Source organism: Mauremys mutica, chromosome 12 (assembly GCF_020497125.1).
Source record: "Mauremys mutica isolate MM-2020 ecotype Southern chromosome 12, ASM2049712v1, whole genome shotgun sequence".
Taxonomy (NCBI): Eukaryota; Metazoa; Chordata; order Testudines; family Geoemydidae; genus Mauremys; species Mauremys mutica.
Window position 1 is genome coordinate 51971646 of NC_059083.1, and position 13483 is coordinate 51985128.

The 13483-nt window shown below is 56.6% G+C and overlaps 2 protein-coding genes across 4 annotated transcripts in view; both read left to right on the plus strand.

The window, feature by feature from the left end:
- LOC123345318 (von Willebrand factor A domain-containing protein 5A-like) overlaps nucleotides 1-7143 on the plus strand; it is a 31210-nt gene extending 24067 nt beyond the window's left edge. Inside the window, exons 13-18 of one of the 2 annotated variants that reach the window (XM_044982103.1) lie at nucleotides 7-110; nucleotides 388-602; nucleotides 1633-1848; nucleotides 3042-3178; nucleotides 3649-3775; nucleotides 4241-7143. In XM_044982103.1, the coding sequence (XP_044838038.1) occupies nucleotides 7-110; nucleotides 388-602; nucleotides 1633-1848; nucleotides 3042-3178; nucleotides 3649-3775; nucleotides 4241-4320 (879 nt within the window). In that variant the 3' untranslated portion in view covers nucleotides 4321-7143. The remainder of the gene's footprint in view (nucleotides 1-6; nucleotides 111-387; nucleotides 603-1632; nucleotides 1849-3041; nucleotides 3179-3648; nucleotides 3776-4240) is intronic. The other variant, XM_044982104.1, reaches the window with a different exon arrangement.
- The window catches only part of LOC123345337, a 716016-nt gene that overhangs the window by 440471 nt on the left and 262062 nt on the right, over nucleotides 1-13483 (plus strand). The window lies entirely within an intron of this gene.

A 13483-nucleotide genomic window follows, 5' to 3' on the forward strand; every position in this document is an offset into this window, starting at 1 on the left:
CTGCAGCCCCCAGACATTCCCATGGGGGGCGTCACCCTGCAGTATGGCATCCAGGACCAGACCTACAAGGAGACACTGCAGTTCTCCCTGCAGCCACAGGATGGAGACAGGTGACAGCAATGCTCCCAGGCAGCTGGGTCCTGCCCTCCTCCTCCTCCCCCGCCCCCACATCCCCACCCCAGCGGAACAGAGATGGGATGGGACCTGCCCCCCTGGCTCCCAGCCTTCCTTCTGTGACCACTAGACCCCACTCCCTTTTCGGCACCAGGATAAAACCCAGGAGTCCTGGCACCCACTCCCCCCCTTCATCCCACTAGACCCTGCTCCCCTCCCCGCAGCAGCTGGAACCCAGGCATCCAGGGCTGACCCCGTGACTCGCTCTTCCAGGCACAGGCTGCCTGTTCACCGGCTGGCAGCCAAGTCGCTGCTGCTGGAGCTGGAGGGGGCCGTGGGCGCTGGGTCGGAGGGGGCCCAGCACCGGGCACTGGAGGCCAGTCTGAGCTCGGGGGTTATCTGCTCCCTCACGGCCTACGTAGGGGTGGACACGCAGCGGGGACAGCCGGTGCAGGGGCCACTGGTGAGACAGGACGTCCCACTGACAGGTAACCCCTGAAGGGGTTGGGGCTCCGGGCACCGGGGAGGGACCCAGCATGTGGGGGGAACTCGGGGTGGGGGGGAGGAGAGGGAAGGCACCGGCGGGAGGGATGGTGGGAACCTGGAACCAGGAAGGAGGGGAATTCCGGGAGGGATCCGAGCACGGGAGGATCCCAATGTAGGGGCAGGGGGAACCCAGAAGCATGGGGGGCATTTTGCTTATGGGGTAATGTCCCTTTGCCCCTCTTCCTGCCCCCCTGACTCCCATGGGGCTGTGCTGCCCCTCACTGTTCCAAGGCGATGGCGGCCCCAATCCTCCCACCCCCAGGGCATGGGGAGAGCAGGGGTGCTGGCAGGGTGAGACAGGGAGTAGCCCACAGGGCTTGCCCCCCACACCCCTGCCGGGAGAGTGGGATCTGTGCTTCACCCCAGACAGACGGACAGAGACAGACAGGCAGGCGGAGACCCAGAGTCAGGCAGGGACAGAGACCGAGAATCAGACAGACGGACCTAGAGCGGGACAGGACGGAGAGACGCAGAGAGAGAAACACATCCAATCGGACCGACCGACCGACCCAGACAGTTGCAGGGACAGGAGGGGCAGGTGCATCACTGTCATGAGCAGACCTGCCTAGCGGGGGCCTCTCACTCCCCAGCATCCTGCCCTCATCCATGGGGTGCAGCACCCACCCCTGCATCCTCTGGGGCTGGAGGAGAGGTCCTGGCTGAAGAATGGGGAGAGAAGAATGGGCCTGTGCGGACTGGATCTGGGGGTCACAGCTGGGGGGAAGAGACAGGAGCTGGGATGGAGATCCTGGCTGTGATGGAGCTGCAGGGAGAGGAGGATGGAGCTGGGTGTGGGGGGGTCCCAGCTGGAGGAAAGGGAATGGGGGGTATGGGGAAGGGGTCCCAGGGTCCCAGCGGTGCATTGGCTCTAAGTGCCTGGAGGGGGGAATTTCTCTTCCCTTCCTTTCCTTCTCTGTGTCTATTTGTGTGTCCGTCTGTCTCTCTCTCTGTCCATCTGCTCCCTAAATTTAGATTTCATCAGGGAATATGTGGAGATGAGAGACTGCATCTCGATAAGGGAGATCCAAATAGACCGTGTCTGTGAGCGTCCAGCGAGCAGAGCGCGCCTAGACGAACCGAACTACCGCAGCGTCTTCGGGGGCCTGTCCCGTGACTTGTGGCAGTGGTACTCACGTGCTGCACGCAAGTGCCTGCAGCTCTCGAAGTCCAGCACCAGCCATCTCCCTCGCAAGTGCCTCTCCTGGCTCCGTGGTGGTGGTGGTGGGGTAACACAAGGGCAGACAGTCCTACAATCAGGGGTCCCCGGCACCCTGAAAGGTGAGGGGGGCATGGGCTGGGAGTCAGGACTCTGGGGGTGGGCAAATGCCAGGGTGATGCTTCATCGGGTTAGAGACAGATGTGCTCTGAAGGTCACGGAGCTATGCAAGTATTTAAAAACTACATAGAAAACGAAGGAAATTCCTGGGCGAAAAACCTTTGTGCCACTGCGAGAGGGGGAATTCTTAGCTGTTTTTTTTTTTTAAGTGTCTTGAAGCAAATTATCTCGAAACAAAATGAATAAAAAAATAAGGAAACCCTCAGGCAAAAAACTCTGTGAAGCTGGAATTTGGGGTGTGAGTTTGTATCAGTGAGCGAAGTGTGTCTGGGGGGGGTGGGGGGGATCAGTAGTTTTTAGTAACAGAAATGCTTCTGAGCAGTTTTCTCTGAAATAAACACAGAGGGAAATTCCCAGGCAAAAAACCCTTGTGAAACTGGGCCTAAGCTTGGATGTTTGTACAGGCGAGTTCAGGGGCAAAAGTCTTTATTGGCACATTCTGGTTTATAAACGAAGAAACCCACGAAAGGCAGAACTTTTAAAGTGAAGGCTCACCTTAAAACCTGAATTTGGAGAGTCTGGAAATACAAAGTTACTGTAGCCCAGATAACTTTAGCTCTGCCCCGTAAGCCTGGCCCATGCATGCCTATAATATCGTATAGACTCTGTAACATCCCGTTGTCCGCTACCCCTTTAGATGCTTGTGTCTCCCTCCGGACGTAGGTCTGTATCGCAAGTTGTAGTGGGGGGATGGTCCTGGGATCAGATTGTTTTTGAGAAACTCCCTGGGGTCATGGAATTAATGGCTGGGCTGGGACATTCACAGGGAGTTGAGTGCCCATCTCCGACTGAAAGTTAATTGTCATCCCATGGGTACAAGAAGGGGCAGAGTTAAGGATGTCTGTGGCAGGGTTAAGGGTGCAGAAGAGCAGGTAAAGGGTGCCCATGGATGAGGTAGTGTTAGGGGTGGAGAGGAGCAGGTTAAGGACACCCCTGGAGGGACAGAGTTAAGGACACACAGAGGGTTGTGTCCCCCAGCCTGGACAGGCCATGTCGCTGGTCTGAATCCACAACCCTTTACCAGCCCCATCTGGTCTCTTCCCAGAGCGGATGCCGGAGGAGTCTCCCTTGCTGAGGCTGGTGTCTCTGCAAAATGCCGATGGCTCGTGGGACCTGGACCCCCGACTGGCTGCCGTGCTGGGGGTGAGCGAGACCGATGCCAGAAAGAGGATACCTAGTGAGGTGAGCGGGTGGGTGGGAGGGAGGGTGCAAAGGAGAGAGGAAGGGAGAGATGGGGGGCAGGTGCTATGGATTAGTCCTCTTCTCTGCTCCTAGATGAGATTGGGGATGACTCAGGCTGGTGGGGGAGAGTTTGAGGGTGATTAGAATAAATGACCCCTGAACCTGGAGCCCAGTGGGCGAGACAGGCCAAGATTGGGGGGCTGGGAAACCCCTAATGGGGTCGGAGCATTGGATCAAGGGGGCCAAGGGCCAGGTGGAGGTGCCCAGGCTGGGCCCTTTCTCAGGCTGTCTCCCTACCCCCAGGCATGGCACTGGGCATCTGGGTAGGGGGGCCACGGTGCTGGAGCGGGGGTGCTAGGAACCCTCTGAGTCGGGGGGGGGAGCTGGAGTGGGGGGGTCCCTATGACTGGTGGGGGATAGGGGAGCAGGTCGGGCACTGACTCAGGCTGTCTTTCTCCTGCCCCCCACAGGACGTGACTCCCAGTATCTGGGCCACGGTGCTAGCCGTGGTCTGGCTGCACGACCGGGCCGTGGGGCAGCGCGACGAATGGGAGCTGCTGGAGGCCAAGGCTGTGGGTTGGGTGCGGGACCGAGCAGGTGAGAGGAGGCCTGGGGGGTGGGGGACAGGGACAGTGTCCAAGGTCTCAACCCCCAAGACCCCCTGCCTCATGGGGCCCCTAAGCCTGGGCCCCAGGACCCTCCATCCTCACCCCTCTGTCCCCATGGCCCACAGCCATGACCCTGCCCCCATGTCCCATAGCCCAGCCCCCTTCAGGGCCCTGACAGCCTGTGCCCCATGGGTCCCAGGGCCCCCATCCCTGAGATTCTTGCACCCCAGGGCACCACAGCCCATCCCTCGAAAGCCCCATCCCCAGCTTCTCCTCATCCCAATCCCAGCACCCTTCTGGGGTTTCCGTGCCCCGCCGCCGAGGACCTTTACTTCCCAGCTTCCCAACCCCCATGCCAGTCCCCCACGTGCTGTGAGCTCTCTTCCCTTTGCCCCCGGGCCCTCCCCTTGTTCCCTGAGCTGGTGTCTCTCCACTGACCCCCTTCTCATTTCAGGGGCCAGGCTAAGCGAGTGCCTGAAAGCCGCCAACACCCTGCTGGGCTGCAGTGTTGGCCCTGCTGTCTTCGGGCTCTGAGCCCCCCTGGGATCCCCATACCTGCTCCCCAAACTACCCTGGGCATTCAACTGGGAGCCCCAAGAGCCAACAGGGGGTGCAGAGGTGGCTGCGCTGACCTCACCCTGCATGAACCATCCAGTGTAAACCTAGTCCCATCTCTGCGGAGTTCAGCTATTGCGCAGACAGACAGACCAACAGGATCTTTGCTTGTCCAAACGCGACCTCATTTTGTCATAATGGCAGATTTCTCTTCGATGGACAATCCTGAACGCAAACAGGAGTGCAGTGATTCGCGTAGTTCTTCATTTCCTCTCTGTCTAGGTCCGGACTAGAGCTGGTTAGACATTTTCCAGCTGAACAGTGTTGTGTTGGCAAATGCGATTCCATGGTGAAGGCTGAAAGGTGGAAACAGGCAGCAGATGGAGGAAGCTTGTCCCATGCTGCATGTTGTGAATCTGTCCCCAGTCACCAGCTGCTGAATTCTCTACCACAGGAAGAAGTGCTTAAAACCTGACCATCCATCTTGACGGTTAATGCTCATGCTGTGTCCATCCTGGGCAGCACGGGGCCCTTCTCAGGACATCCTGGGACTCAAGCAAACGAAGAAAAACATCAGCTGGTTAATTTCCTGGAAAGAAAGTGCTATTTTTGTCAAGAAACTGCAGGAGCATAAGGAAGAAGCAAACAGTTTTCCCACTTCATGTTAACCAGCCCTGACCCACTTTGAACAGCTTTCACCATATGACTCTGTGCTGGGTCACATCCCTATTTCAGCCTTTCCGTGTCTGAGAAGGCAACTCAAGAAATTCAATTTACAGCACCTGGAGTCCAATCACAGCTACCTGCTCCGCATGGTGCAGAGACTCTGGGGAAGGATTAAGATACCAGGTAATTGTTTTAATTGCCTTCAGCCCTGAAGGAATGCCGCCCTGGGACTGAGATTTCCCCAAAGGCCAGATGGAATTTGGAGATCCTAATTCTCACTTCCCGCTGTGAATAGTGGAACTTCGATACCAGCGGTGACATCCTGGTCCCATTGAAATCAAAGGGCGTTTTGTCTTCTACTTCAACGGGCACAGAATTTCAGCCCATATTACTGGGCTTTTGCAAATTAAACCCTGTGGCTGGGATTTTGGAAGAAGTGGTTGAGGCACCCAGTTCCAGGGGGTTTGGCCTCTCTGAAAATCCCAACCTATTATCCTTTCCAAACCCAATGAAGTCAAAGGAAAGGTTCTTTCAGAGAGAGCTGGGGAACCAGCTCCCATTGGAAACTCCAGCCGGAGTGAGTCTTTTCAATGGTCTTCAGATCAGCTCCGTTGGTAGAAGCTGATTGCCTAGCTCCCTTTGGCGCCTTTGGATAGTCCAGCTGACTCCAGTGGACTTTGAAGCAGGCCCAGTATGTATACCTGAGCCTTTAGCTAGATAGATAGAAAATCCCCACACACAAAATAAAATCATACGACCGTCTGTACTCTCACGTATGTGGCCATAAATGGCCTCACGTACTGTAGCACACCCAGTAATGTATGAACCCTCCAGCCTGTAATGCCTTGTCCGTGCCCATCCGTTCCCATCTAGTCCTGGGTCCTAGGTCCTCTTCTTGGCTCTGGCTGGGCTTTGCATGCTGGGGACTGGAGTAGGGGACTGGCCCATGGCATTCCCGGGTTCTCTTTTGGTTCCTGGAGGCAAATGTGGCCTAGTGAGTCGAGCAGGGGGGTCTGGGACTCAGGACTCCTGGCTTCTCCTGTGGGAAAAGCGTCACAAAGAAAAGACAATTAACAGATGTAAACACACTGAGCATAGCAGGAGTCACCCATCAGTCTTACGGGGCCCCAGCAGGTCAGAGTCTTTCCAATCCTTCCACCAGCCCAGAAGGTCCTGTCCGTTCGATGGGTCGAAGTCAGTCCAAGCTCATCCTTTCAGAGCAGAAGTCCTTTGTTTCCTTGTTTCTGGAAAAGCCAGCCTGACCCAGTCTGTGCTAGCTTCCCCCCCCCCACCCCGAGGGTGTGGAACTTCTCTGAAGCGGATCGGTCCCCGAGGGTGTGTCTACATTGCATTGTAAACCTGGGCTTGTGGGTTCGGTGTTTCCAAGCGCGTGCTCGAGTGTCCACACTGCATTGGAAGCCTGGGTTTACAATGCTGGACCTGGGTCTCACAGTAGTGCTAACATGTCCATACTGCCCTGTGCAGACCTTCTGACTAGCGTCTGTGGCTTGACCCGTGTCCACACTGCACAATGACAGGGCTTGGACCCAAGTCTCAGCAGGACTCAAGCTCTGACCCATCCTCCTAGCAGCATCCTAGGACCCAGGCCCTGAATGTTTGCTTCGCTGAGTCAGACTGACCTGTGTGCACACAGAAGGGGGCCTTGGGCTCAGACGTGAGTCAGAGCCCAGGCGTAGGGTGCAGTGTAGACATAGATGGTGAGTTGCTTTGCTTTACTTCCCTCCCCCCCTGCCCTCCATTTTTGGTTCCTGGAGGAGCTGGCATAACCCTCCCCTGTGGAGTTATGTAAAATTCCTGGCCCACAGTGATACATAAACTTAATATAGGATGGTCCCCAAAATATTGATAGAGTGTGTTATCTAAGACTGGCCTGCAGAGAGCATCCCAGTGATTCACTGGCTTGGGGAACATGGGTCCTGGGTTCAATTCTCAGCTCTATCACTGAATCATAGCGTGACCGTGGGTAGGTCACTTCATTGCTTTGTGTCTCAGTTTCCCCTTTGAAAAATAGGGATGACGATGATGATATTCCCACTTCCAGTAGTGCTATGAGTATAACTCGAAAAATACTTGGGAGTCAGATATGACAGTGCTGGGTGCAGTATGATACCTAGATACCGTATTGTCCCGAGTATAGGCCGCACTTTTTTCCCCTAATTTAAGTCTTTAAACTAGGGGTGCGGCCTATAAGCGGGATCTTGCAAAAAAAAAAACCCAATAAAAGTACTTTAAATCCCAGCCGCGGTGGGGAATCAGAGGGCTCTGGGCTTCCCGCCGTGGCAGGGAGCCCAGAGCCTTTTAAATCTCAGCCGCGGCGGGGAATCAGAGGGCTCTGGGCTGCCCGCTGCGGCGGGGAGTCCAGAGCCTTTTAAATCCCTGCGGCGGGCAGCCCAGAGCCTTTTAAATCCCAGGCGGGGCCGGGAATCAGAGGACTCTGGGCTGCCCTCTGCGGCGGGGAGCCCAGAGCTCTTTAAATCCCAGCCGTGGTGGGGAATCAGAGGGCTCCGGGCTGCCCGCCGCGGCGGGGAGCCTAGAGCCCTTTAAATCCCAGCCGCGGCCGGGACTCAGAGGGCTCTGGGCTGCCAACTGCGGCGGGGAGCCCAGAGCCCTTTAAATCCCAGCCGCGGCCGGGACTCAGAGGGCTCTGGGCTGCCCGCCGCGGCGGGGAGCCCAGAGCCCGGTAAATCCCAGCCGCGGCCAGGAATCAGAGGGCTCTGGGCTGCCCCAGCCGTGTCCCTGCCTCCCCCGCCGCCCGGCTCCGACCCCGGCCGCTCCCCCGCCGCCCGGCCCCGGCCCCGCGTACCCGCCTCCGCCGGCCCTGGCCTCGCGCCGCCCGGCTCCAGCCCCGGCCACGTCCCTGCCGCCCGGCTCCGGCCCCGGCCGCGTCCCCGCCCCGCCCCGGCCCCGGCCGCGTCCCCGCCCCGGCCCCAGGCCCGCGTACCTGCCTCCGCCGGCCACGTCCCCGCCTTCTCTGCCGCCCGGCTCCACCCCGTCCGCGTCCCCGCCTCCCCCGCCGCCCGGCTCCAGCCCCGTGTACCCGCCTCCGCCTCAGGGCCGCCCAGAGGGGGGGGCAAAGGGGGCAATTTGCCCCCGGCCCCACGAGAGTTTTTCGGGGCCTCCGGAGCGGTGTCCTTCACTCGCTCCGGGGGGCCTGGAAAACTCTTGCGGGGCCAGGCGCAGGAGCTTCTTCTGCTCCTGGTCTTCGCCTGCGGGGGGGGGGTCCTTCCGCTCCGGGGCGGAAGGATCCCCCACTGGCAAGTTACCGCCCAAGCGGGACCCGCTGCCGAACTGCAGCCCGGTCTTCGGCGGTAGTTCGGCGGCGGGGGGCCCTTCCGTTCCAGGACCCGCCGCCGAAGTGCCCCGAAGACCCGTGGCGGGGCCTCCTGCCACCGAATTACTGCTGAAGACCGGGCTGCACTTCAGTGGCGGGTCCCGCTTTGGCGGTAATTCAGCGGCGGGGGCGCCCCGCGGCGGGTCTTCGGGACACTTCGGCGGCAGGTCCCAGAATGGAAGGGCCCCCCCCCCCCCCCGCCGAAGACCCCGGGCCCCCAGAATCCTCTGGGCGGCCCTGCCTGGCCGCCCGGCCGCGCGTCCCCCGCCGCCCGGCCGCGCGTCCCCCGCCGCCCGGCCGCGCGTCCCCCGCCGCCCCGCCGCCCGGCCGCGCGCGTCCCCCGCCGCCCGGCCCGCGCGTCCCCCGCCGCCCGGCCGCGCGTCCCCCGCCGCCCGGCGCCGCCGCCCGGCTCCGGCCCCGCATCCCTTCCCGGCCGCCCTACTCTGGCCGGCCAGCTACCTGGCTCTGGCCATCCGGCTCCCGCCACATCCTCCAGCTCTGGGCTCCGGCCGCGTGACTCCTGCTCCGGCCCAGCATCCCGGGGCTCCTGGCTCCAGCCGCGGCCGGACTGTAGTGCCGCCAGCCACATCCAGGCAGCGCAGTAACGGGGCAGGGAGGGGGTGTTGGAGAGAGGGTAGGGGAGTTCGGGGTGGGGGGTGGATAGGAGTTGGGGGGGTCAGAGGGCAGGGAACAGGGGGATTGAATAGGGGCAAGGGTCCTGGTGGAGCAGTTAGAAAGGATCAGGGGATGGATGGGGCGGTGGGAGGCAGTCAGGGGCAAGGGTTCCAGGGGCTGTCAGGGGACAGAGAGAAGGGGTGGTTGGATGGGGCAGGGGTCCCTGGGGTGGGGGGAGGTGTCAAGGAACGCGGGGGGTTGGATGGGGCAGGAGTTCGGGGGGGGGCATGATTCCTAACCCTAAGGACATTTGCTAATGTTGTTGATTGTTGTGCAGGGGAGAGGGTGAGAACTGCTCCCATCAGTCTCCTTGTTGTCCATTCCTTTTCCCTTCTTTATTTACAGTATAACTACAAAATAGTTTTCAATATTTCTGAGTATATAACATATGCCGTCAAAAGCAGGACTACCAAAAGTGTTAAAAATACTGGTACATGTCTTCCTATTCATTAAATAAAATACTGTTTTACTGTTCTACTAATGTGTATATTTTCTTTAAGTTAAAAAAAGTTAAAAATTTAATTTTTTTAAAATAGCACCAAACTTTAAGGGTGCGGCTTATAATCAGGAGCGGCCTATACTCGGAACAATACGGTACATGAAGAGTAACATCTTGATCAATTACTGAACCAGAAATAGTTATGAACAAGAAACTTCACTTATCAAATGTATATTTCACAACTCCTCTTGGAATAAGTCATTTAATCTTTGAGTCAGCTAGAGTAAATCTAGACCATCCCTGACAGGTGTTTGTCCAACCTGTTCTTAAAAACCTCCAGTGATGGGGATTCCACAACCTCCCTTGGAAGCCTGTTCCAGAGCTCAACTACCCTGAGAGTTAAAGTTTTTCCTTATATCTAACCTGAATGTCCCTTGCTGCAGATTAAGCCCATTGTTTCTTCTCTTACCTTCAGTGGAAATGGAGAACAATGGATCCCCATCCTCTTTAGAACAGCCCTTAACTTATTGGAAGACACTTATCAGGTCCCCCTCAGTCGTCTTTTCTCAAGAGTAAACGTGCCCAATTTTTGAACCTCTCCTCACGAGTCAGGATTTCTAACTCTGATCATTTTTGTTGCTCTCCTCTGGACTCTCTCCAATTTGTCCACATCTTTCCTAACGTGCGGTGCCGAGAACTGACACAGGACCCCAGCTGAGGCCTCATTGGGGCCGAGTAGAGCAGGACAGTTACCTCCCATGTCTTACATACGACACTCCTGTTAATACAGCCCAGAATGCGATTAGTGCTAGGGCCTGTGTTATACATGAGGGAAGATCAGATGGTTGCATAGTTTCCAAGGCCAGAAGAGATCAATGAATCATCCCCTCCTGTCGAATCCCTATAATGCTGCTTCCTTCTCATTCCTTATCCTTTGCTGCCCTCTGACGACTGCATGAAGCAACCAGAATTTCATTGACAGCTGCAGTATTTGCCATCTTTTCTCTTTACAGGTTTGCTTCCAAATGCTTCCCATTTGTCAGTCAAAACTCCTAAGCACCAGGGGCTGGTTGGGGTGCTTGGACTGTGGATGGGATCGCAGCACCCCAGACACCTGCTGAGATTTGCCTTTGTATTGTTAAGTCATCAGTGAGTAACGCATGTAGGCCCCAATCCTTGTGAGGCTGGCGCCAATGGGAGGATGGCTTTTAAGCTCAGTAGGGACAGGTTTTGCCCCCATTGTCTGTCTAGATAGGTAAATGCTTTTGAGCACTGTAGTGTCTGAGCACACAGAGGGATGAGGTGACTCCAATGGAGCTAGAGCAGGGTCACACCAACTGGGGATCTGCCCAATGACTCCAGTGGAGCGACGGCTGAGGATCTGGCCCACAGAGTTTAAGGTTGATATTTTCCAATCCTGACTAGGTGATTTGGACACACAGTTCCCATTACATTTAGTTTGAAAACATCAACCTAAGTGACCCGCTCAGTGCCACACAGAGAGTCAGGGCAAAACCGGGAACTGATCTGTGAGTTCTGAGGTCCTCAAACGCATCATCTCCCCTCTGGGATCAGGGGGCGAGGGTCTCTGGCCTGTGCTATGCACAGAACAGACTATATCACAGTGGTCCCTTCCGGCCTTGGAACAGCTGGGAATCCATGAGTCTCCTAGCGAAACTGTGATCCATGGCTGTTCAAAACAACCGTTGAGCATGAAGTGTCCCACTCCTCAGTGAAAATCGCAACCTCTGCTTTTCTCAAATGAACAGATTTAGGAAGAGTTTAGCACATGCAGATTGATTGATTTGGGGCCAACATTTTCAAATTTGGAGACCTAAAGTTAATAGTTAGGCTGGAATTAGGCACCTAAATCTGATTGAATTTCAATGGGATTTGGACATCTAGCTTCTATAGAGCTGCTTTCAAAATGCCAAACTTAGCTCTCATCTGGCACAACTATAGACCTCAGCCCCAGCCCCATTTGGGGAAACTGAGGCACAGAGAGGGGATGGGTCACACTTTCAAAAGCATCTAATCCCAGTATCCAGAGGGACAGGTTTTTACAGGTATTTAGGTGCTTTGTGGAATTTTCACAAGTGGTTAAACAAGTTAGGCGCCTAACCCTCCTAGAAATGAATAGAAATTGGGCATCCAAATCCCTAAGGCAGTTTGAAAATCTTAGCCTTAATGGGTCTGTTTTAGTCTTTTTTTCCTTTCTCCCCGCCCCCCCCCCCGGGATTGCTGGGCAGCCCTAGTTCCCAGACAGGTCACTGAGAAATGCAGGTGCCCCACACACCTACAAGTCTGGTCATTTTGATTAGTAGGGATTTTTGCTGGCTACCTTTAGGCACCTGAGTTTGAAAACTTTTGCCTAAGTGATTTGGCTGAGATCACAAAGTCAGGGCCAGCTAAGGTCTCTGGAGCCCCATCATGTGCCCCAAACTATTATGATGAATTCTTCTTCTCCAAACTTACACCAGTGAGACCAAGGTTAGAAACTGACCTCTGGAGACAAATCAGGGTCTCAGATGCCCCAATGCATTAGTCCCACTTAAGTCACAGGGGTTAATTCTGATTCACACTATGGAGACCCAGAAGTATAACAGAAGCTTAAACATATTTGGTGATATATTACTTTGTGTGTATGTGTATATGTGAGGAAGGGGGAATTTGGAGTAATATTTATGACCCTGCTATGTGCCTCAGTTTCCCCTATATGCTTTTTCCCAGTGGGGGGAAAAGAACTACGTGTGTTTTCAGGAAAGACTAAAAGACACAGGAGTGTGCGCATCACCTCCCTGTCTGGGTGGCATGAAGAGTTGTTAAGGAACTGGTTGCAACTGACCCAGATGAACAAGGGGACCAGAGAGATAATGCCAGCACTGCCTGGATTTCCCCCCTTCTCACAGGGAGAATGAACAAGGACACCCCCCCTCCCAGCTGGAGAACGAAGGACGGGGAAGGGGTGCGCTGGGGGTCAGAGGTGACTTCTGGATGCTCTCTCTCTCTCTCCTGGGAACTGACAATGGAGGTCAGACAGACACAGCCTGGACATGGGGTTCACTTCGGCGCAGCGGGGCCCCGGGCTGATCAGAATGGACGATTTTTTCACCTTCATTTCTCTGTGCTAACCTAAGAGCTTCCTAGGCTGTGTCCACATGACTAATAAACTCGGCTGTTTCACACACGTTGCCTGAGTGTTACTGGGGGAGACGCCCAGGTCCTTGCCAAGTGGACACGTCTCTTCCAGGGTCTGTGTAACGTGGCTCGGCCGCGGTTTGTCCCTCAGCGGGGCGGTGGGGTGTCCCACGGCCTCACTACGAATAGCCTTAAGCCCGGTCCTTGATCAGGGTGGGGCAACAACCAGTGCGTTAATATGCTCAGGCCCTCAGGCAGGGCTGAGCAGCAACAGTTAAGGCCCAGCCCTTAGGTCAGGGTGGGGCAGCAAACAAACAGTCTAGGACTCAGGCCTTTAAACAGGAGCTGAGTCAATAGTTCCATAGCAGGAGGTCCTAGCCTCTCCAGGCCAGGGAAAAGGGGGAGTCTGCCACCAAGGAGTGGGTGGCAGGGGGGACGCAGGCCCTCCCACTCCACTGCGTCCCAGCCCGGGGCCCTAGCAGCAGCGGAGACTCGCTGCTGTCAGTGGGGATCCAGGCCGCAACACACTGACTTTGGTTCTAGCAGTGCTGCAGCCAGACTGGGGTCGGCTACCCCCGGGCTACTTCCACTCTCCCCCTTGTCAAGTACCTGCATCATTGTGATGTCACCGGTGGTCTCAACCACCATTGGCTCCTTTGGGTAAGTGTTCGAGGGTGGACCCAGCGGGTCCTTGGAGTAGCGGGCAAGAGGCAGGCTCAGCTCCTCCTCAGGGTAGCCAGAACGGGGTGGTTCCGGCCAGTCTTCCTCGGGGTAGCTGGCGCGGGGCAGGCTCGGCCAGTCCTCCTACGGGTAGTGAGCGTGGGGCAGGCTCGGCCGGTCCTCCTATGGGTAGCGAGCGTGGGGCAGGCGTG